The 23,426-nt window shown below is 44.4% G+C and overlaps 1 protein-coding gene across 2 annotated transcripts; it reads left to right on the top strand.

Moving 5' to 3' along the window:
- The first annotated feature begins 3,028 nt into the window (after nucleotides 1–3,028).
- LOC126043981 (myosin heavy chain, skeletal muscle, adult-like) lies at nucleotides 3,029–18,933 on the top strand. Of its 2 annotated transcripts, none has more exons than XM_049813060.1 (38): nucleotides 3,029–3,235; nucleotides 3,322–3,465; nucleotides 3,559–3,715; nucleotides 5,336–5,363; nucleotides 5,460–5,571; nucleotides 5,665–5,757; nucleotides 5,888–5,951; nucleotides 6,044–6,142; nucleotides 6,249–6,352; nucleotides 6,452–6,590; nucleotides 7,264–7,382; nucleotides 7,500–7,649; nucleotides 8,462–8,632; nucleotides 8,980–9,289; nucleotides 9,444–9,511; nucleotides 10,299–10,386; nucleotides 10,478–10,595; nucleotides 10,929–11,052; nucleotides 11,134–11,270; nucleotides 11,375–11,630; nucleotides 12,401–12,643; nucleotides 12,875–13,051; nucleotides 13,132–13,277; nucleotides 13,365–13,455; nucleotides 13,545–13,934; nucleotides 14,086–14,212; nucleotides 14,392–14,510; nucleotides 14,964–15,160; nucleotides 15,573–15,756; nucleotides 15,843–16,008; nucleotides 16,180–16,304; nucleotides 16,465–16,773; nucleotides 16,874–17,077; nucleotides 17,347–17,472; nucleotides 17,567–17,737; nucleotides 17,824–17,928; nucleotides 18,072–18,167; nucleotides 18,778–18,933. In XM_049813060.1, the coding sequence occupies exons 1-38, from the start codon at nucleotides 3,029–3,031 to the stop codon at nucleotides 18,931–18,933; spliced, it is 5,820 nt and encodes a 1,939-aa protein (XP_049669017.1). The 2 variants fall into 2 exon arrangements, with proteins under 2 accessions (XP_049669017.1, XP_049669016.1); XM_049813059.1 differs by having other exon boundaries at nucleotides 8,980–9,318; nucleotides 9,446–9,511.
- Nucleotides 18,934–23,426: the final 4,493 nt, after the last annotated feature.

The raw sequence follows: 23,426 nt of genomic DNA, 5'->3' as shown, positions 1-23,426 counted from the left end.
TTTAAAACATGTCTGTTCATTCTCTGTGGGCTAGTCTGCTCAACCAAGTAGACCATGTTACTTGCATGTTCCTTCCTTTTAGTCCTGTAGAGCTCTTAGTACTAGTTATATTGTCTTTGATACTTCATAGCCCTATTGACTAGCTGATCTAAAACCTTCATTTGATGACATACTGTGTTGTTTAGGCAGTGGGGAAGGAGATACAGAGATGGGGAAGTGAGGAACAATGCCTCTTTTTCCATTTTACGGGCTGTCTCATAGGAAACGCTACCATTCTCTGAGTCTAAGAGCACTTTCAAAAAATGTTTTAGTTTCTAATACTAGCTTATGTGGGCGGAGCAGCTCCTATACCCAAGCCCTCCATGCTAAAAGCACTGCTGAGTGACTGTCCACACCTGGAGACACCTCAACTCACTGGCTGCTTCCCTTCCAAACTAGACGTTCCCTCGTCTGACTGCATGCCCAGAGCTGTCTGGCCATGTGCCTCACTCCTGCTTGTTACACAGCTGGGTCAACATCCTAGACAACACAACAGCAAAACCCCAGAAGAGGTCTATTGAGAAGATTGGCTTTGTCATTGGCCACTGGGAAGTCAAAGATTTTCAGTTCCTAACCTGAGGGGAGAAAGCCCCCAGCTGTCCCATCCTGGGAGGGGCCTCAGCCATCCCTTGCTCTTCTTGCACGGTCTTCTTAACCCCGGGCTCTGAGCTGCCAAGACCCTTCTGTCCCCTCCTCAGCCAGGACTGATAGCCACTGGGCTGCTGGACACCACGTGGCACCCCAGCACCCCGGGGACTCAGCTGCAAGAGCCCCTCAGAGCGATGTCTGCTGGCCCCACGCTGGGGAGCACACTTGCGCTCTGGATCCCGCTGGAGGGAGGTGCCCTCGCCAGCACCCCTTGGTGTCTGGTCCCCAGAGAGGCAGGACTTCAGATGCACCCCTGCGCTCACCATTTCCCACCGGCTGGCTCTGGGCTCCTCCTGGGAAAGGTGCGGAGTGTTTCCATCAGCCTTCCCATGTCCTGAGCATGGAGCTCAGCAGTGAGCTCTGGGTTTGGGCTCCAAAAAAGTGGGCACTGCAGTGCTGCAGCCCTCCTTGGAATGGGCTTTACAAGCACAGGACATTGCCTGATGCTGGATATTACATCAGATTGATGCACCATTTTTCTAACTCTGCCCACATGTTATCCACTGAGCTCTTTTAATAACCAAAATGCCAATGACCAGGGGAAGAATGTGTTTAAATCTGACACAACTTAAAGCAGCTCAGGTAAGAGTTGTTACATATTTCCTCTGGCTGAACTCTGTAAATCAGGAATTTCACCTTTTTGCTCAACTGAAAACACTTCTTTTTTTTACAGACATGGGGATGCTGTGATTTTTAGCTGTTAAAATCAGAAGGTATCTTTTGTTCTTATATGTTATATAGTAGATACCACAACAATTTCCAACTCCTTGTTCATTGTTAGGGACATGCAGAATGTCTTTAAATACCTCACCTTTCTGGGAAATTTAATATCTCTTAAATATAATGTACCTTTATATTTATCTTTATATTATCTTTATATCCATCAGCATCTGTATTTATCTCAGGACCCTGGAAATCATCTCAAGCACTCTGTACATGAGCATTTCAAGAGCTGATATATTGTCCCTGAAGGAATCTGAGCTACATTAGGTTTCTGGTTTTCTATTTTCAAGAAAAACACCTTGGTTTTAGTCACAATGAGTTGTAGGTTTTGGTATACAGTTATTTTTCAAGTATTTCTTTATAAGCCTAACAACATCATGTGAAGAAGATAAATGCTGCCACCTGCATTGTATAGTTTAAATTGTTGCAGCACTGTGTACCAACCGATCTATCTTGGATGGATCAGAAAGTGACCCGGAATATGTCAGCATAATCCATAAGTCCTGCATCCAAGTTCTCTAAGTGCCTTAACTGACCAAGATTCCCTCCTTAATTGTCTTGTCAAATTATTTATAGTAGCTATAGCCACATAGTTGGTAAGATATAAAAAATTTCTAATTATATCTATTCAAATCAAAGGACAATTATGTGTTTAGGTAAGTCTGCCAAACAATGCTTTGCCAAAGTAGGTTGGCCAAAAATGCTTTGACCGAAGAAAGAGGAAGAATCCAGAGCATCTGCATACCAGATTCTATAAAATCTCGTTGGGACTATTTTCCTTGCTCTCACTGAAAGTTTCAAGGTAAGTGTATGGGTTCTGTAGAATTGCAGAGACTGAGCAATTTCTCTTTATCTTGCATATCTCATTGCATTCTGATTGCTTCTGATAACCAGAAGGGTGGGCTTGGTTCTGATAGCTGGAATTTTCAATCTGATTTCTATGACATCTTTTTATTTCTAACTTAAAATTTATCTCTGGAATATACTGGAACATAAGAAGAAAGTTACCAACTTGTTAATATACTAGAAACTGACTTAGCATCTCTGATGTCACAACAGGCAACACCGTAAGTTATTAACTGTTAGTTCAATTACATTGAGGTAATTTTACTATATTCATGCCCCATTTTTTGTATTCATACTCATTGCAGAAAAGATTGGACTGAGCCTGATAAGATGTATAAAGTGTGAAAGTAAGTAAATTCACTTTCCACAGATCTTGGGCAATGGAGGGACTTCTTGGAGACTCATTGCTGATAATTAAGGGGAACAGAATAGAGAGATTTGCTTTAGGTTTAGTTCTTCAGTATACCAATAGTAAAATTGCAAAACACCCACCAGTATGATAATATTGCAAAATTGTAATCAATATTAAAAACTCTGTTCATACTTAGAAGACTAAAATTATTTAGAATGCTGTCTCATTCTCAAGTGGGATGTAAGTACTTATGTGTTCAAATCAAAACTACCTTTCAAAAGGTGTTATTGAAAATGAGTGGAAAGATAGCAACTGTAAGAAATTTCATCACTGGCACAGAAAACTATTGTCTAACTGATAGAAAATGTCTTCTTTCCCACTCAGAGTCTTCTGCTGACGTGTCTTCAGTAAAGTGCAGACATGACTTCTCCAGATTCTGAGATGGCTGCTTTTGGGGAGGCAGCTCCTTACCTCCGAAAGTCAGAAAAGGAGAGAATTGAGGCTCAGAACAAGCCTTTTGATGCCAAGACATCTGTCTTTGTGGCCCATCCTAAAGAATCCTTTGTGAAAGGGACAATCCAGAACAGGGAATCAGGGAAGGTCACTGTCCAGACTGAAGGTGGAGAGGTGAGGAAAATGCAAGGCTTGAGAACATAATTTGATTCCCACTCTGGGCTTTTAGCTGACATATATCAGTGTCTCTTCCTTGGCAGACTCTGACCGTGAAGGAAGATCAGATCTTCCCCATGAACCCTCCAAAGTATGATAAAGTTGAGGACATGGCCATGATGACCCACCTCCATGAACCTGCTGTGCTGTACAACCTCAAAGAGCGTTACGCAGCCTGGATGATCTATGTAAGTAGCAGCAGCAGTCTTCCTCTGGGTAGCTAGGAGGAACTGCTCTGCCAGGCTAAGTGGAAGCCAACGTGCTGTCTCCCTTCCTTGCAGACCTACTCGGGTCTCTTCTGTGTCACGGTCAACCCCTACAAGTGGCTGCCGGTGTACAACCCGGAGGTGGTGTTGGCCTACCGAGGCAAGAAGCGCCAGGAGGCCCCTCCACACATCTTCTCCATCTCTGACAATGCCTATCAGTTCATGCTGACTGGTGAGTTGCTTGATATCCCTTCAAATGATATTGCAGCATGCAATTCAGGAAAAATCTTCCTTTTCTTTGCAGGTTATCTTTAAATAGATGGAGTCATGTTTACATCATTTATGTCATCTGAGTAAACTAGAATGCCCATCTTTAAATGATATAAATAGCACAGAAAGCACACTGGGAATGCTGTAGAGGGAAGTCTAGATGTTAGGTTTTGTAACTGCAGAGCAAAAAGTCTGATGGAAAGCAGAATTAGCAGTGCTACAGAAGTGTTGGTGCTCTATCTTAACAAAAAGCATGGAATCAAACACTACTAACATAATATCCATATCAGAAAGTAAGAAAGAATCACTGTAAATAGAAGTTCCAAATCCAAATAAGTGCACTATCAGTGCTTTTTTACCGTCTTAGAACTGCAAATGCTAAGAGGTTGTCAGATGAAGGAGGGAGAGCCTAAAATGAAGGAGATGCAATGGAAAATGGAAGATTGGCAGAACGGTTAGCTAAGAAATGGCTGTTACTTCTCAAGAATTAGATCTCAAGAGGAAGATCTCAGACTTACAATGAATAATGATTCAGAAATTTTGGCTCAGTGCTCATTAGGCAGAAGAAAACAAAATGAACTTTAGGAATTACTTGGGGAAAAAAAAGAGAGATTAAAAAGGGCAATAGTTAGATGATATCATATTCAGTTAAAAAGTGGAACAATGACATCTTGAATAATGCAGTCAGTTCTAGTTTTCTCATGTTAAAAAAGGAGATAGTGGATCTGGAAATGTTCACCGAAGGACAAAACCGTATTCATAGGCATGAAATAAATTCAGTATGAATAACAGTTAAGTAGATAAAGACACTTTGATGACAGAGAAGAGAAAACTGAGGGGTTATATGACAGAAATTTGTAAAATCAAGAGTCGTAGGGAAATCAAGGGTTGTATAGAAAGCAGAATCAGAATTAATTCTTTCCTTCTGTCTAACATTTGAACAGCTAGGAAGCATCAAAGCAATTGTTAGTTGAAACATTTTTTAAAAAAGCAAAGGGAATGACAAATTGCATACAAGATCCTTAAGTCCTGGATATTCTATATTAAAGAAAATCATATGTCCTAGAGGTCTATTTCAATGACTGAAGGAAGGAGATGAATTCATGCAAAGTCTACCCAAACCATTGCATACAATGATACTATGCCTGGCTCAAAAAATCCTTGAACTCAGGAGGGACTATGGTCTGATCTCAGAAGGCTCTTGAGTCCCCAGAAAATGCCAATTCATTTTACATTGTTTTAGTCACTTTAATCATACTGACATTACAAAGTAATATTTGGCTTTGGTTCTTTCTTATACACAGAAATATTGATCTTGATTTAAGGAGAATCATATTTTTAAAAACCTAATATATTTTATCTTACATCCATATCCAAATAAAAATTTATTTTTTTTATTGGGGGAACTTAAAAAATCTTGAAAGGGGTTAAGTGACATGTTTCCAGGGCATTTTAAATGGGAACTGGCTATCTAGTCTGCTTGCACTTTAACAAAGCTTCAGTTCACAGTTAGTTTATCTCATAGATTTTTATTTCTCTGCAATTGAGGAACACTAAGAAAACTCTTTCTGTTTTTTCACAGATCGTGAGAACCAGTCAATCCTCATCACGTATGTACATCCTTCATCAGGTCCCCATGGGGCTGCCTGGCGCTGGGGACCTTCTGCCTGACCACACGCTCTCTGCTTCTGTCTTTGGTTTGGCAGCGGAGAATCTGGTGCAGGGAAGACTGTGAACACAAAGCGTGTCATCCAGTACTTTGCAACAATTGCAGCAAGTGGGGAGAAGAAGAAGGAGGACCAGTCAGGCAAAATGCAGGTAAATTAATAGATACTGTCTTGAATCAAAGCTTTCCTCTGTTCCTGACATGATTTTTGCAAATGAAAACCTGCAATAATGATCACCCTGCAGGGAACGCTTGAGGATCAAATCATCAGCGCCAACCCACTGCTGGAGGCCTTTGGAAATGCCAAGACCGTGAGGAATGACAACTCCTCACGCTTTGTAAGTTGTGGCTTTGGACAAAATCTCTCCCTCTCATTACAAGATAAGTGATGGCCCTGGCAGTATTCCACATAAAGGAGATGTCAAAAGAACCCATCCAGGCTGAAATGCTGCTGCTTCTCCTTAACAGGGCAAATTCATCAGAATCCACTTTGGAGCTACAGGCAAACTGGCTTCTGCTGACATTGAAACTTGTAAGAGACTCTCCTGGCCTGATCCCATTCCTTCCTAAAGACCCACCTCTGTGTGCCTTCCTGTGCCTAACTCTTTGTACCTTCCTTTCCAGATCTGCTGGAGAAGTCCAGAGTCACTTTCCAGCTCAAGGCAGAAAGAAGCTACCACATATTTTATCAAATCACGTCCAACAAGAAGCCGGAGCTAATTGGTAGGAGGGATCATTATGTCTTTTTGAGGATGATCACTGAGCAACAGTTCCCTCTATTACCTGGTTAGCAAAACTAAGCCTGTACCTTGCCTCTTCCTGCTTTCAGACATGCTCCTCATTACCACCAACCCTTATGATTTCCACTATGTGAGTCAAGGTGAGGTCACTGTTCCCAGTATCGATGACCAGGAGGAGCTCATGGCTACAGATGTAAGTAACACAGGAAAAAGGTACCTACTCCACATGTCTTGAAGGTGATATAGGTGGCCTACTAAGGACACGTATTTGAATTCATTGTTTCAACTGCAGAGTGCCATTGACATCCTGGGCTTCTCTGCTGATGAAAAGACTGCCATCTACAAGCTGACAGGGGCTGTCATGCACTACGGGAACCTGAAATTCAAGCAGAAACAACGAGAGGAGCAGGCAGAGCCGGATGGCACAGAAGGTTCTTAGCAACTGAACTTTTAATAAATAAATCAATTTTGGGAAATACATTTTTTTTAGACAGGACAAATGCTATAGCTTAATAAAGTGAAAACTAAACAATGTTTCTTCTAGTGTCCATGAAGCTGTGAAGCTGATTCTCTGATCCCTGGCCTATCTTACTGAATGATACCCCTGCAGTTAGCTTTTTGATTGGCTAGTTCCATGTATTTTTCCATTTAGCATGCAGAGGGTTTCAACAAACTCTTTTGAAGACGAGGCTTCCCTAGTTTCATACATAGACTCTAGAATATTTTTCTGGCATGCACATACATCTGCTATTGGCAGTGCAGACCATGGCCTATTTAAATATAAGAGCTTTCTTAGATCTTGACTAAGATGCCTAGTTTTAATCTTCATGTATTTTTAAAGTGAAAGTTATTAAAAGCATTGCTTCAGTTTATAAATTTATTTAAAATACTCAAGGAAAGGTTTCTTACTGATAACTACTTGCAAAAAAAATACCAATATTGGCTTTCACAGGTTTCCTGTATTCAATATATTTGTTGTGACACTAGATTCAAAGATTTGCAGTCAAGAATTTCCAATAGTGGTGTCATTTCTTAGACAGCCATGGATCAATTTCCAGTCCTTGTCCAATGACCAATTTTTTCTTTGTCTCTCTTGTCTTCCAGTTGCTGACAAGGCTGCCTACCTGATGGGCCTTAACTCAGCTGACCTGCTCAAAGCCATGTGTTATCCCCGAGTCAAAGTTGGGAATGAATTTGTGACCAAAGGTCAAACTGTGGAACAGGTAAAATAATTGGTTACTATGAATACATAGTTATACCTCAGAATTTCTCTTCAGACAGTTAAAATTCCTTAAAATTTCTTTGTGCAGTAATTTTTCTGTATTTCCCCTTTGCTTTAGGTGCACAATGCTGTAGGTGCTCTGGCAAAAGCTGTCTATGAGAGGATGTTCTTGTGGATGGTTGTTCGTATCAACCAACAGCTGGATACCAAGCAACCCAGACAGTACTTCATTGGCGTCCTGGACATTGCTGGCTTTGAGATCTTCGATGTAAGGAACAAGGATTTCACAACAGCTTCATGGAAGGGACAATGGGTGTTAAGAAAATTCTAAGACTTCTTTCATGAAGAGTCAGATTGTTTGTAAAAAATACAGTCATCAAGAGATCTCACTATTGAAGAGATTGGCCATTTCAACAGTTAGATCTTAACAGGAAACTAATACCATAGCATGCAAGAATATTAAGCTTGGTTAAAAGGAAAAAGGAAGAAATCTGTGACAAAGTTATATGGGCCAAAGGTGTGGAAAACATTGAAAGAGATTAGAAATGATCATCCTGTTGGTGGAAATTGTTGAAAGAGGTTAGGAAATGCTCATGCTCTTGTTGAAAGAACCCCGAAAGCTTCTATACCAGTGCATGGAAATATCTAGAACCACTCTCTTAAGAACAGAAAAATATTTGAGTAGCAAATTGAGGCAGTCTTCATGATTAGGGTGTTTTGAGACCCAGAGTCTAGTAATAAATTTGTTCTAATAAGAGAAATTGTGCTGAAGTTATTTACTAAATTTTCTATAGAATTAAGGGATTCCAAAGGGATAAGGGATAATTACCATAATTAAAGTATCCATATTATATGGAATGATAAAAAACAAAAAAATCACTACATTACAACAAATTAGAGGTCTTCTTTCTCTCCAGAATGCAAGTACAGTCCCACGGAAGTTTTTCTGGGAGAACAGATGACAGGGAAGGGGCCTTGTATTTGTCTGAAGAGACATGTGAAGGATCAAAACTACACAGGGAAAAGCCTTGTGGTGATAGCTGAACCTTGAAAACATTGCATCTTTTTTACATTTGGCAGTTCAATAGCTTTGAGCAGCTGTGTATTAACTTCACCAATGAGAAACTGCAACAGTTCTTCAACCACCACATGTTCGTGCTGGAGCAGGAGGAGTACAAGAAGGAAGGAATTGAATGGACATTCATTGACTTTGGGATGGACCTGGCTGCCTGCATTGAGCTGATTGAGAAGGTATCCTTCCTGTTCAGGTGCATTAATGTTGAAATTGTCTAGTTATTGAGGGATACATAAAGAATTTGTTTATGTGTGGATTAAAATGATAAATTTCAGTTATACAGTGCTCTGTGTTTCCATAATTTGTAATGTTGCCAGCAATGGTTAAAAGTGGTTCCACAAATAAAGGTGAAACACCGAGGATGAAAAATGGTGAACCTCAGTTAATTTTCTGTGACACGTTGTCCAGAAAAGAACAGAAGCAACTTTATCTCTGATTTGTTTCACAGCTTTCTGTCCTAACACTAGGATCTTTCCAATCAAGGAATCTGTTTCTCCCTCTTGTATATTGTAATGTCTTCCAGCCCATGGGCATCTTCTCCATCCTGGAAGAGGAGTGCATGTTCCCCAAGGCAACTGACACCTCTTTCAAGAACAAGCTCTATGACCAGCACCTGGGCAAGTCTAGCAACTTCCAGAAGCCCAAGCCTACCAAAGGGAAGGTTGAGGCCCACTTCTCCCTGATACACTATGCTGGTACAGTGGACTACAACATCACTGGTTGGCTGGAGAAAAACAAAGACCCCCTGAATGAAACTGTCATTGGGTTGTACCAGAAATCATCTGTGAAGACACTGGCCTTACTCTTTGCCAACTATGGTGGAGCAGAAGCAGGTCAGCTCTGTAAAAATTGTATTTTGAGTGTGGGATAATGTTGACACAGAATTAAAGCAGTAAACACTAAACATTTAAAGTTGTTTTGTGTTCTGTTGTCTCCAATATGCAATATCCATATTTTAATGCTTTTTTTCTTTTCTTGCATTTGCAGAGGCTGGTGGCAAAAAGGGAGGGAAGAAGAAGGGTTCTTCTTTCCAGACTGTGTCAGCTCTTTTCCGGGTAAGTACTGGTTTCCTCACTTTGTCTCTTTTTACTTGAAGAAAGGGAATTTAAAATGTGAAAACTGATGTTATAATTCTTGAAGTCCTATAGCAAGAGGATGAAGAAGATTATGTACCGTAAGTAAATTTTCTTTCCCTTTAAATGATGGACTAGATTCTTCTATTTTCAACATGGAATGATATTCTCTCATTAACATATCAAAATGAAAACTCTTTCAAAAAGTTGAGGATTTGTCATTGATATCTTTTTTCATGCACCTCTGTTTTTCAAGCTAAATATGACATTGAAATAGGTCAATTTCTTTCAGCTTTTGCACTGAGTTCAGAGTGTTTTACCAAATAGAGATTTTGGAAATCTGAATGTTTTCAATATTCCTATGATGCACGATTAATAAGTAATGGAGTAGCTCTGAAGAACACAGAGGCTGGCTTAAAGGTTATCACACAAAAATGCCTAACCGGTATATTGGTTCAGGAGGGAAAGCATAGGGAATTGTTTGTGACTTTCAAAGCAATGAGTCTCAGGGCATCAAATGAGTTATATCCCAGGTTTTGTATATGATAAATTCTGATGACACAGTAACCAAATTATATTTCCTTGGAATAGTAATGGTCAACAGTGAAAGATGGATGAAGGCGTAAGCTTTTGTGCATTAATATGAAAATTTTGCAATCTAATTTAAATCTGACATACTATTAATTCCTTTCCATGGATAAAATATATGCAGATGCAGGGATGCAGATCTTCCATTTGTTGATCTAAACTTGACCTTGTAATCTCACAGGAGAATTTAAACAAGCTGATGACAAATCTACGCAGCACTCACCCTCATTTTGTACGATGCATCATCCCAAATGAAACAAAAACACCTGGTAAGGAGATCCAATAGGAGGGAAACTCAAGGCACAAAAGCTCTTCTGTGTATCAGACAATAGGGTAGTCACTAATGGTGGTATCTGTTAGGTGCCATGGAGCATGAGCTGGTGCTGCATCAGCTGCGATGCAATGGTGTGCTGGAAGGGATCAGAATTTGCAGGAAAGGATTCCCCAGCAGAGTCCTGTATGCTGACTTCAAGCAAAGGTAAGAGTGCTCCATCTTTCTCCCCACTCAGAACAAACTGTATAGCCTGAGTACCTTAAGAAACTTGAAACGTTATATTTCAAAAAAGACCTATGTAGTAACATAGACATGTTTTATTGTGAGTTGTTGATTGATTTTATGTTGATGATCAGGACTCCCTTGGACTCTGAGGTATCAGTATGAAATCTTCACTGACACTATCTTGAAAGAATGGACTGTCTCTAATACATGACATTACTCGGTCAGTCAGCTGTTGCTGAGAAGCCTGTGGCATTCAGTTGCACTGGAGATTCCAGTAATGTGGATTTCTTCATGTTCTGCTTTCTCCTACAGATACAGAGTTCTTAATATAAGTGCTATTCCAGAAGGTCAGTTCATGGACAGCAAGAAGGCTTCAGAGAAGCTTCTGGCATCCATTGATGTGGACCACACCCAGTACAGATTTGGTCACACCAAGGTAGGAAAAAGTCCTGTGTTCAAACACTGTGTGCCTCTGTTATGCACTGAGGCTCACATACTACATGTTCTGTTACTTAAGGTGTTCTTCAAAGCTGGGCTGGTAGGTCTTCTGGAGGAGATGAGAGATGAGAAACTAGCAGAGATTATGACCAGGACACAAGCCAGGTGCAGGGGCTTCCTGATGAGAGTGGAGTATCAGAGAATGGTGGAGAGGAGGTAGGCATTTCTCACCCATGTATCATGTTCGCATGGGTCTTGGCTAATGGAGTCTAAATTCACCACCCACATAGTATGCAATAGCCATGTGAATTTTATTTCAGGGATGCCATTTTCTGTATCCAGTATAATGTTCGTGCATTCATGAATGTCAAGCACTGGCCCTGGATGAAGCTGTTCTTTAAAATCAAGCCCTTGCTGAAGAGTGCAGAATCTGAGAAGGAGATGGCCAACATGAAACAAGAGTTTGAGAAAACCAAGGAAGAGCTTGCAAAGTCTGAGGCAAAGAGGAAGGAGCTGGAGGAGAAAATGGTGACATTACTGCAGGAGAAAAATGACCTGCAGCTCCAAGTCCAGGCAGTGAGTATCACCATTCATTTGTCCCTGGGAAAAGAATATTACACAATCAGAACGCTTCTTACCCTAAGCAGAGACTTGCAGGAAGCTGACTACCGTGCAGTAGAAAGCAGTCTAAATCACACACTCTAAGGCACTCTGAGTAAACAGGCACTGGCAGCGGCATGGTGAGGCTCATGGCAGCCCCACATGAGACTCGGCATTCCTGCTGTCTGAGGAAAGAGCCATGTAACACTAGCCGACATGTAATCCACAGCAGAGAGCTCTGAACTGGAAGGGAAGTATCTCCATCTACTCACCTTTCAAAGCAGTGTATCTGTCTAACAGAGTAAAGGCAAACCTGAGAAGGACCCACTTTTCCTACGTCCAGCAATACTAGGCGGCCTTGATTACTTTCAGAAACATGGATAGTTTCCATTCAAACTCAGTTAGGAAAAGGCAGTTTCTTCACACCAAACAAAACACCGCTTGCTCCACTGAATTATTCTCACAAAGCCTTTACTCCCCAAATATTATGAGGTTCATGATGAGTGAATTAAAAAGAAAAAGCTACCCTCTCTGTGAGGCATTTTTAGAGACACAAAAAATCTGGAATCAATGTTGATTCCAGATGACAAGCTTTCCAGTAGGCACTGGGCAAGATCTTCCAGTTGCTGGAGTGGGAGGCCAGGTTCAGCGCCTATTTTAATACACACCTACGCAGTGATACAGAAAGACAGAGCGGACAAACTTCAAAACATTACAACTCATAACAATTTGTGTCTCCTCACCAGGAGGCAGATAGCTTGGCTGATGCTGAGGAAAGATGTGACCAGCTCATCAAAACCAAAATCCAGCTGGAAGCCAAAATTAAGGAGGTGACTGAAAGGGCTGAAGATGAGGAGGAAATTAATGCCGAGCTGACAGCCAAGAAGAGAAAACTGGAGGATGAATGTTCAGAGCTGAAGAAAGATATCGATGACCTCGAGTTAACGCTGGCCAAAGTGGAGAAGGAAAAGCATGCCACTGAAAACAAGGTACACACACAGGGGGTCACATAAAGGGTGAAGGGACAGATGCCTCCCACATCAGCCTGGTATCCTCAGAACAAAGCTAGGTCTGCAACATCCCAGGAGCATCACAGCGGGGCGTCTAGGCAGCCCAAATGAAAAACAAGCTCCTGGCTAAGCACTGCAAAGTGAAAAGGTCACTGCACTAAGCAGTCAAGTCTTCTACACAGACTTTTGGCACTTTCTTACAATCAACAGGTGAAAAACCTCACAGAGGAGATGGCAGCCCTGGACGAGACCATTGCCAAGCTGACAAAAGAGAAGAAAGCCCTCCAAGAGGCCCATCAGCAGACACTGGATGACCTGCAGGTAGAAGAGGACAAAGTCAATACGCTGACCAAAGCTAAAATCAAGCTGGAGCAGCAAGTGGATGACGTAAGCACATGTGCAGATAAATGAAAAACTTGTAGAGGAAAGCATAGCCAGCAGAGCACTGATAGGTTTGTTTGTTTTAGCTGGAAGGGTCCCTGGAGCAAGAGAAGAAACTGCGCATGGACCTTGAGAGAGCTAAGAGGAAACTTGAAGGAGACCTGAAGCTGGCCCACGACAGCATAATGGATTTAGAAAATGATAAGCAGCAGCTGGATGAGAAGCTGAAGAAGTAAGTGGGGCTGTGGGGCACCTGAGTGCTGGGATGGCGCCCCTGTCCTTTTGCTTTGAGCTCTAACATGGTTTGCTTTGCCCAAAGGAAAGACTTTGAAATCAGCCAGATCCAGAGCAAAATTGAGGATGAGCAAGCCCTGGGCATGCAATTACAGAAGAAGATCAAGGAGCTGCAGGCAAGTCTTTGTTCCTTGTCCTCTCTCACCCAGTCTCAGGTGAGGTAGGAGGAGGGCACGGGTATGAAGGGTCCCCTAATGTTCCCCAGGCTCGTATTGAGGAACTGGAGGAGGAAATTGAGGCAGAGCGAACCTCTCGGGCAAAAGCAGAGAAGCATCGGGCTGACCTCTCGAGGGAGCTAGAGGAGATCAGCGAGCGCCTGGAAGAAGCAGGAGGGGCTACCACAGCTCAGATCGAGATGAACAAGAAGCGTGAGGCAGAATTTCAGAAGATGCGCCGTGACCTCGAAGAGGCCACGCTGCAGCACGAAGCCACAGCTGCCGCCCTGCGGAAGAAGCACGCGGACAGCACAGCTGAGCTTGGGGAGCAGATCGACAACCTGCAGCGAGTGAAGCAGAAGCTGGAGAAGGAGAAGAGTGAGCTGAAGATGGAGATTGACGACTTGGCCAGTAACATGGAGTCTGTCTCCAAAGCCAAGGTATAGAGTTGCAGTAGGACATGCTCACAGGGCAAGGTATGGCACATAGGCTATGCCTACCAGACACGTTCTCATAAAAAAAATCCATGCTGCGAGAATAAGGCAGAGTGCAGGTGTTCATCTCCTTTCCTTCCTTGCGTTTGCTATCTAGGCAAATCTGGAGAAGATGTGCCGCACTCTGGAGGATCAGCTGAGTGAGATTAAAACTAAGGAGGAGCAGAATCAGCGCATGATCAATGACCTCAATGCTCAAAGAGCTCGTCTGCAGACAGAATCAGGTGAGACATCCTCTTTCCTGAGGGGTAATAGGAGGATCTGCGTGCCGTGAGCATACCAGAGGGTGCAAAGTGACAACTGGTATAACCTCTCCAGGCCACTCCTGACTACACGGGTCTACAGGCAGAAACTGTCATATTGTTAGTAGTCTAGTTACCTTTTTTTACTTTACCCTTCCCAGGTGAATATTCACGCCAGGTGGAGGAAAAAGATGCTCTGATTTCTCAGCTGTCTAGGGGCAAGCAAGGATTTACCCAACAGATTGAGGAACTCAAGAGACATCTAGAGGAAGAAATAAAGGTCTGGAAGTACCCTACTGTCCACAACCTACATCATCCCTAAAAGCGTCCAGAGAATCCTGTCTGATCCAAGATTGGTTCAACAATCTTTCCCCAAACACATGTAGTACTGGGGGGAACACCAGTAATGCACATATCCCCACTCATAAGCTAGAGAGTGAAGGAAGTGTAATGATTGTCATGCTAGACGAAGTCATTCACAAGGCTTTCAGGAGATGCTGATGATAATCTCTGAGACAGGATTCAGACACATACGTCGAAACATTCACAGGAACAGCAGATTACTGTCCCCAGAGCACCCGTCACTAACACATCCTGATCCTCCAGAATACATTGATGAAGGCTTCATCAGCTCCCAGCTTTGCATTTGCCTAATTAGAGTTTCATTCTAATTTTACTGTCAAGAGGCATCTCAAGACAAGTATTGAGGTTACCAATTCCAATGTCCCCACAGGCCAAGAACGCCCTGGCCCATGCCTTGCAGTCTGCTCGCCACGACTGTGACTTGCTCCGGGAACAATATGAGGAGGAGCAGGAAGCCAAGGGGGAGCTGCAGCGTGCCCTGTCCAAGGCCAACAGCGAAGTGGCCCAGTGGAGAACCAAATACGAGACGGACGCTATTCAGCGCACGGAGGAGCTGGAGGAGGCCAAGTACGTGAGGGATGTGCGATGTCGAGTGGATGGAGAAGACTGAGACTGTCAAGGGAAACTGGAGTCTCTGAGAGTGGGTTAGGACAAGGGCAGTACGAAAGCAGGGATATACTGTCTTTGTGGTAGAGGGGAGAGGGGGAGGGAGAGGAAAAGCATGCTGTGGAAAAAGTGCAGATTGGAAGGACAAACGTAGCCTTTAGGGCTAGAAAGGCTAAGACAGGCCAAATACTCAGTAGGTGGTAGGACACAGAAGTGATAGACCCTTTAGGCTGCATGCAATCTTGGAACAGAAAAAACACTGTGAAAAATGCTAGGCTCAAAGCCCCCAGAGTGGTCAGCTGCCCTCTCATGAACAGTGCAAAATTGGCTCCCCTCTAAGCTCTAACCCAGAGCTGTGCTTATCTCCTCCCAGGAAGAAGCTGGCACAGCGCCTGCAGGATGCAGAGGAACATGTCGAAGGTGTAAATGCTAAATGTGCCTCCCTGGAAAAGACAAAGCAGAGGCTGCAGAATGAAGTGGAGGACCTAATGATTGATGTGGAGCGATCAAATGCTGCCTGCGCAGCTCTGGATAAGAAGCAGAAGAACTTTGACAAGGTCTTTTGGGCTCCAGGCCTGGGGTTCCTGGGCAGAGCATCCCCTCCCGATTGCCACATCCACACTGAGGTCCTGTTTCTCTTCAGATCCTGGCAGAATGGAAGCAGAAGTACGAGGAAACGCAGGCTGAGCTGGAAGCCTCCCAGAAGGAGTCTCGGTCTCTCAGCACGGAGCTGTTTAAGATGAAGAATGCCTATGAGGAGTCCTTGGACCACCTGGAAACGCTGAAGCGTGAGAACAAGAACTTGCAGCGTAAGTCCCTGGCCCTCTGCTCCTGGCTGGGCTTTCTCACTATCCACCACTACCACCTTTCCGTATGGGTCTGTGCCTGCAGGCTGGCAAAGCTGCCTGTCACCTTGGTGTGGCAGGGCCCTTTGCATTCTGCTCTGTGCCTGACCGTGCTGTTGGTCTTTGCTCCCACAGAGGAGATTTCTGACCTCACGGAGCAGATTGCCGAGGGAGGAAAGGCGATTCATGAGCTGGAGAAAGTCAAGAAGCAGATTGAGCAGGAGAAATATGAACTCCAAGCCTCCCTGGAGGAAGCTGAGGTATATACAGTGCTAATAAATGGTGTCCAGACTGAAAGTATGAGAGTATTTATCTGCAGAAATGTCAGGAAAGCAAGCCTAGATTTTGTGAAGTACTGCATAAGAGATTACATAGAAAGGAAGCAGTAGTTTAAGTCACTGTTCCTGCTGACCTGTCCAGGCTTCCCTGGAACATGAAGAGGGGAAGATCCTGCGCCTCCAGCTTGAGCTCAACCAGGTGAAGTCTGAGATTGACAGGAAGATAGCAGAGAAAGATGAGGAAATTGACCAGATGAAGAGAAACCACCTTCGAGTCGTGGAGTCCTTACAGAGCAGCCTGGATGCTGAGATCAGGAGCAGGAATGAAGCCCTGCGTCTGAAGAAGAAGATGGAGGGGGACCTGAATGAAATGGAGATCCAGCTGAGCCATGCCAACCGCGTGGCTGCAGAGGCACAAAAGAACCTGAGAAACACACAGGCAGTGCTCAAGGTCTGTTCAGCAAAGCTACAGAAAGAGAAGAGCCTTCGCTGACATTTTTGGCACCCAAGCACACACTGCCACCTTGCAAATTCTCTTGCCTCTTTTACAGGATACCCAGATACACTTGGACGATGCTCTCAGGACACAGGAGGACCTGAAGGAGCAGGTGGCCATGGTGGAGCGCAGAGCAAACCTGTTGCAGGCTGAAGTTGAGGAGCTACGGGCAGCCCTGGAGCAGACGGAGCGGTCGAGGAAAGTGGCTGAGCAGGAGCTTCTGGATGCCACTGAACGTGTGCAGCTCCTCCATACCCAGGTCAGGCATGCTCCTTGAAAGTAATCCCATTAACAAGGGACAACACCGAATGCAATTGCTATGCATCTTGCAAGTGATTACTATGTAAACACTTGAAGAGCTATGCTGTAATATGGCCAATCCAGCCAGCCACCCATGTCTGGTTTGCGGCTATGGCTCTAAAGAGGACTCTTGCATTAAAGACTTTCATAAACAATACTCACACTTTTAGCTCTTGATGTGGAGGCATGAAGTCTAAAAGTTCAAACCATGTTTTTCCTGTTGCACAGAACACCAGCTTGATCAACACCAAGAAGAAGCTGGAAACCGACATTGCCCAAATTCAGGGTGAAATGGAGGACACGATCCAGGAAGCCCGCAATGCTGAAGAGAAGGCCAAGAAGGCCATCACAGATGTGAGTCGGGGGCTCCCTTCACTGCTGATGGTGGATGTGTAGTCCCCAGAACATCTCCAGCCTGAAAATGGCTTTGACCTTTTGCTCTCATCAGGCGGCCATGATGGCAGAAGAGCTGAAGAAGGAGCAGGACACCAGCGCCCACCTGGAGAGGATGAAGAAGAACCTGGACCAGACGGTGAAGGACCTGCAGCACCGTCTGGATGAAGCTGAGCAGTTGGCCCTGAAGGGAGGCAAGAAGCAAATCCAGAAGCTGGAGGCCAGAGTGCGTAGGGCTTTTATTTGTGCATGAGTGAGCACGTCACGTAAGTAGCCAGCAGGGAAGCTCCAAAGATGGGGTGCTCATTGCAGGTGCGGGAGCTGGAAGGGGAGGTTGATGCTGAGCAGAAGCGCAGCGCTGAAGCCGTGAAGGGTGTGCGCAAGTACGAGAGGAGGGTGAAGGAGCTGACCTACCAGGTAAGGCAGGAGGCCGCCTTGGGCTGAGAGAGTTTTCTCACAGCAAGTCAGATTTTGTGCACACCATCCCCAAGGGGGACTGTTAACCTCACATGATGCAGAACCAACAATTCATTCTCTTTCCTGCTTGCCAACTGCTTTAGTCTGAGGAAGACCGTAAGAATATTCTCAGGCTGCAGGATCTGGTGGACAAGCTGCAAATGAAGGTGAAATCGTACAAGAGACAAGCTGAGGAGGCCGTAAGTATTGCTCGAAGAATGGGCAGGAGCCACCTTCCATTGGGGCAGCACGCTCATTGAGATGAGTATGAATAGCAGGAAAGGGGCATGAAAGAGTCCCCCAAGATACAACAGTCTTGGCCACACCATTTTACTGTCGTGTCATGAGGCCTTGCTGAGTTCTGGGCACCCTGCAGCAGTCAGTGATGAACTGAGGGAAAATCTGCAGCCTGTTTTGTACAGGATGTGAGATTAAACAAACCCGGGGGCTACATCTACTGACTGAAGTTAACTGAAGTTCATGAATCTGTGCTAGTAATCAACAGCAGAAGGCTTCAGGGTCTTTCTCAACCCAATAAGTCGCACCAATAGCTGGACGCAAGAATTGGGAGAATAAGTACACAAATGACAAATCCAAGAGACAAAATTGCTCCTCAAGAGTGACATAGTACTGGTGAAGCTTGTCACAGTGGGGTCCTGAATAAGGGAGGATGAGGAGGTCTTTGTGAGGCTTACGTGTAATCAGCGGTGGGAGTGGGGTGGAAGAGCTACAGCCCTGCAAGGCTAGGGTGCAGGTGGAGTGACACCCCTGCCCTGGGCTCCTCACCACCGACTCCCTCTCCCCACATAGGAGGAGCTGTCCAATGCCAATATCTCCAAGTTCCGCAAGATCCAGCACGAGCTGGAAGAAGCTGAGGAGCGGGCTGACATTGCAGAGTCGCAGGTCAACAAGCTCCGGGCAAAAAGCCGGGAGTTTCACAGCAAGAAGCTAGAAGAGGAAGAGTGAGGATGTCATGAGGCAGCAAAGTGACCTGAGGGCTGCACAAAATGTGAACCTCTCAGTTGCTTTCTTCTGTAATGTGTCATTGTAATTGTGTCTAGAGAATAAACACCATAGAGTCCCTTGCAGACAGAACATGAGTAGCTGCTTCTCAGTCTCTCTGTTTTGCTATTTCTGTCTCCCTATTTAGCTATGGGATCCCACTAAACTTTGGCTATTGCTGAATGTGTAGCTTGGGTCCATTGGCTGTCTGATGTGTAGCATATGCTTTTATTTCACACAATCAGTTAAAAGTATAAGTAATAATGTATTTTTCTTGCTAGGGAAAGGGCATGGAAGAGAACCAATTTACAACAGACAGAGCACTGTTTAGGTGCTTCACTGATACCTCAGAGTTATTGTATTTTTCTCCCCCTGAATGGCTACTTCTCCCTTCACCTATACCTCTTGGCTACAGAATTTCATAGTGCTGCTGGGCACTTCATAGGGCCACATCATAACAATATTTTTTTGGAGGGAAGGAAGAGAATGGAGAGTATTGGCAAATAATTTTTCCTTCATTCAGACCCTGATCTGAACAGCAGAGGCACACTGGGCATGTACAGCCGTGAACACTCATGTGCTCTATTGGCCATCTCATCTGGTTTATTCTTATGCATTATGTGTTGCCTCTGGGTGAAAGACATATGGACAGTGTCATGGTATGTTAAAAGAAAAACATACGCAGAGATATCTTCCTACGCTGGTATTTTTGGCAGCACCAACAGCTCTGTGCTTTGAGGTAACTTCTGTGCCTTATTTTCTAGAAGACCAGACAACCTGGAAAATTTTCTTAGAAACCAAAAAGACTGAAGGAGCTCCAGGTGAGAGATGAATGTTACCTGAACCAGATACAAGTCAGAAAAAAATGGCGACTGAAGAGCAGATGGCAATGAAGGGAAAACAAGAAGCACATTATGAAGTGGAGGCCAGAGTATGTGTTGATGTTGAATACTTTTTACAGTGTACTTCTTTTCAGCTCTGCCATGCATGTGCTGGTGTTTGAATCAGGAGCTAGCTTCTGCACTGAGCACTGGGCCTAGAAGGACACAACAGATAGGAGTGGAGATGGCATGGCAGGGTGAGGCAACAGTGACTCTGATCTGCTGAACTGAGAGTTGCCTTAAATAACCCTTCCTTTACAGGTTGAGAATCCTTTAAAAAATGCAAACTTGCACAACAACATCCAGGGTGACAACACTGATTCTCTGCTCGCTCTCATCAGGAAAAAAAGGTGTGCTTCCATCCAGCATCTATCTACATTACTTTTAGGTGCACTGCTTGACTTTTGCTTATTTAACAGAGAAAAGGGACATTTGTAAAAAAAAAAAGACCTCAGGCCTAACAAGATCTTGCAATGTCCAAGAAAGCCAACAGAAAATGAAAGTGTGCAGGCAAGCATCTGCAGGAGCTCTGTGCTTTGTGGTATCTTGTATTTGGACAGAGAACACATTTCCCTGTTGACAGTCTCCATCTCAAGTGGATTTTGAGGGTAGAAAACAATGCTGCCAGTCAGAACACACCCACCAAATCAGTCACCCCAAGGGAACACAGGGACAAACACAGAGTTGTTGAATCCCACGGCTTTTACACAGGAGATGTTTGGCTTGTGACAGTAACAACATTACTGGACTCTCCCAGGTTAAGACACTTATGGGGTCGTTTACCAGAGAAGAGGGAGGGAGGCTTTTGGGTAGCTCTACTGAGTTTACATGCCTGTGCTCTGCACAGTTGGCTCTTTGGATGCCCACCCACTATTTTAGAGGTCCCTAAGGACAAGATCTTGTGTATTTGGGCTGCAGCCATGACTGCAATTTCACACAGGGCTGCATGGCCCAGCAGAGACCAGTGCAGGGGAAGTCTAGGAAGTGATCATCTACTCAGCTGTCAGCAGTCCCCAGCTGTAGCCTACAGTGCTTAAGCCTGAGACAGGTGGTCCCTGAAATCTTCTGAACTTTACACACCACAGTGTTATGAAGGAAGGCTTGCTAGTGGAGCTCCTGGGAAGTGGAGGTCCCTGTGAAGCCCTGTGATTTGACAGTGGTCAATGTGTACTGTCTGAGCATGGGCTTGGCTTCCAAAGGGACACCCACACTGCTGGGAAATTGCAACTGACATCTCCATAGCTGCATGCCTACAACAGCATTATCCAAAGGGCTTCACCTTATCTGGCTCCCAGGTCCAGCCTCACCAACAACCAGAGCTCATCAGGCAGTGTGGCCTGCTGAATGGCTCTACCATGGCAGCAGTGTCTCTGTGCTGAGCTTTGTCTGTTCAAGCCTATCTCCAAGACTACTGCTACTCTTGGATGACTCTAGAATTCCCATCCACAACCACATCTACAGGGCTCTCTGAAACTTCAGGTGGTGCTGGGTAAAGTCTAGATGATACACAGCATTTCCTGAGTAACCCTGTTGTATGTAATGGCAGGGCTACTCCATATAAGCATAAACTTCTGAGACTCTGAAATGCTGCTTTACAGAACCTGCACTGTCCTCTGCCACATGATGGCTCTGCCATGGAAGATAAGAGCATGTGTTATCAGAACGACGTCAGAGCCAACATAGCCTAGCAATGCATGCCTGTGTGAAGCAGATTAGGTAAGCTTTTTGTCTGTTGCTGGATGCAGAGTTGCCCTTCGCAACATAGTAGGCACTTTCTTCGATAATGCAGTGAAGAAGTTGGTGCAAACCACACTGCAGCAAAGGTACTGGATTCATAGAAGGACTAATACAGGACATATCAGGTCCTTTACTGGGTCTCTTCTCCCTAGTGTAACAGGCAGTAGCTTTGTTGGAGTATGTCTTGGAAGCTGTCAGTTCCTATTCTGTCCTTAATAAGAAATGGAGACACATGCTATCAATCAGGACTTTCCACCAGCACAAGTAAGCTGATGTGCCTTGCCTTGCTTTTTGTGCTCTCCCAAGGCATGTATTTCTCCTGGTTCACCACTCCATACCTGAGCACAAAGTAACCAGCTCAGGAAGTAATCATAAGTTACCTTGGACTGAGAAGCAGCCAAGAAAGAGTCTTGTTTTTTCCTTCAAATTGTATAAGTCCTTACCCAGCTTGCCAAAAATTCTACCCATGGGCCTGACATAAGGCCAACATATGTGCCATGGGAAAAAAGTCCCAGAATGCTGACACTGAGAAGCACTGCTGTGCAGAGCTACTGGGTTACAGTTGAGCATAGGGTGCTTTGCTAATGAAGTGTACTTCCCTAGGAAAGCTCCTGCACCTTGACCATGTCTCCTTCTAGGGATAATCTTCCTGTAATAACCCATAATGGTATTCAACACATGGACTACTGAATCTTCCTCATGCTGCATTGCAATGTGTTGTAAGTGCCATCTTAGGGCACAGTCCAGTTGCCCATATCTAAAATTAGAAGATGCTGCTCTTCTCTCAGGATGATTCATGCAGGCACATTTCCTTTTCTGCCTCAAACATTGAGAATCATCAGCAGGCCTGGGTGTGCTCTCCCTCATCATGCACGAAGAAGAGTGTGAAGTTAGCTGAATGACGCTTTGTGAACCCAGAACCCTGGGTTCTCACCATCCTCTCCTGGGACATGGCCTCCCCACCAGGAACAGAGCAGCTGCCTCAGAGGAAGCCTTCTGCACGGTGAAGTGTACAGGAGTCACTCTCAAGATCTACCTTTATGCTGGCTCAAAACACACAAGTAATCACAGCATTTGCTCCCATGAAGTGGATGTGAAAATGGCACTGTGAACCCAAGCAAAGCCCACCTAGACCTTCGCTGTTCACACACAGAAGCAGAGCAAGGCTACAGTGGGACAATGACATTGTACCTTTCACCTCTTTCCAGTCTGGGAACTTGGAAGCTCATCAGGTCCGTGTTCTTGGGAATGCAGCTCATTGGGAAAAACCAGTATTCCTAGTCATTATTATGGAATAAAATCAATCTCTGCTGTGCTCTAACTTTACAGATCTGAAGAAACTTCTAAGGAGCAGTGAGCACGCTGCTCACTCAAAATACTAACACGTATCAACCACCAGCCAAAGTTCTGACAGGTACAAGTATGGAGAACAGCTGCCCAGCAAAGTCTGCTAGGGAATGCTGAACTTCACTGACTGGCGGTAAGGCAGGAAACACAAGGACATCAGGCCTTCTGCTGTTGAACTGCCATGTCACTCACTGCCAGTTTGCACAGCTTAATGATGATTACAGTCACATGATACTATGATTACACTCACTGAAAATAACACAGGGCCCAGGAACCAGTAGAGGAAAGGGCAACCAGGTAATTTCAGAAGACAGTACCAGGATGAAAAATAAAATGGGAGAAAATGAAATTGACAAATTGGAGAAAAACATCCAACAGCTGTTCTCACAATGAAATGCCCTGAAATTACTTCTAGACTCGTCAGCACCTTTGGCGCGCTTGCATGACAGATTCTGAGGATGTCTTATCAACTGTAACTATGTAGTTGCTTAA

The sequence above is a fragment of the Accipiter gentilis genome, chromosome 10, assembly GCF_929443795.1.
Source record: "Accipiter gentilis chromosome 10, bAccGen1.1, whole genome shotgun sequence".
Classification (NCBI taxonomy): Eukaryota; Metazoa; Chordata; class Aves; order Accipitriformes; family Accipitridae; genus Astur; species Astur gentilis.
This window is presented reverse-complemented; position numbering and strand designations above follow the sequence as displayed.

Excerpts from the sequence above, each read along its gene's own strand:
- LOC126043981 (XM_049813059.1), top strand. The coding sequence starts at position 3,029 with ATGACTTCTCCAGATTCTGAGATGGCTGCTTTTGGGGAGGCAGCTCCT. Across the intron at positions 14,511-14,963 it reads ATCTAGAGGAAGAAATAAAG|GCCAAGAACGCCCTGGCCCA; the intron begins GTCTGGAAGTAC and ends ATGTCCCCACAG. Across the intron at positions 17,078-17,346 it reads TGCAGCTCCTCCATACCCAG|AACACCAGCTTGATCAACAC; the intron begins GTCAGGCATGCT and ends CCTGTTGCACAG.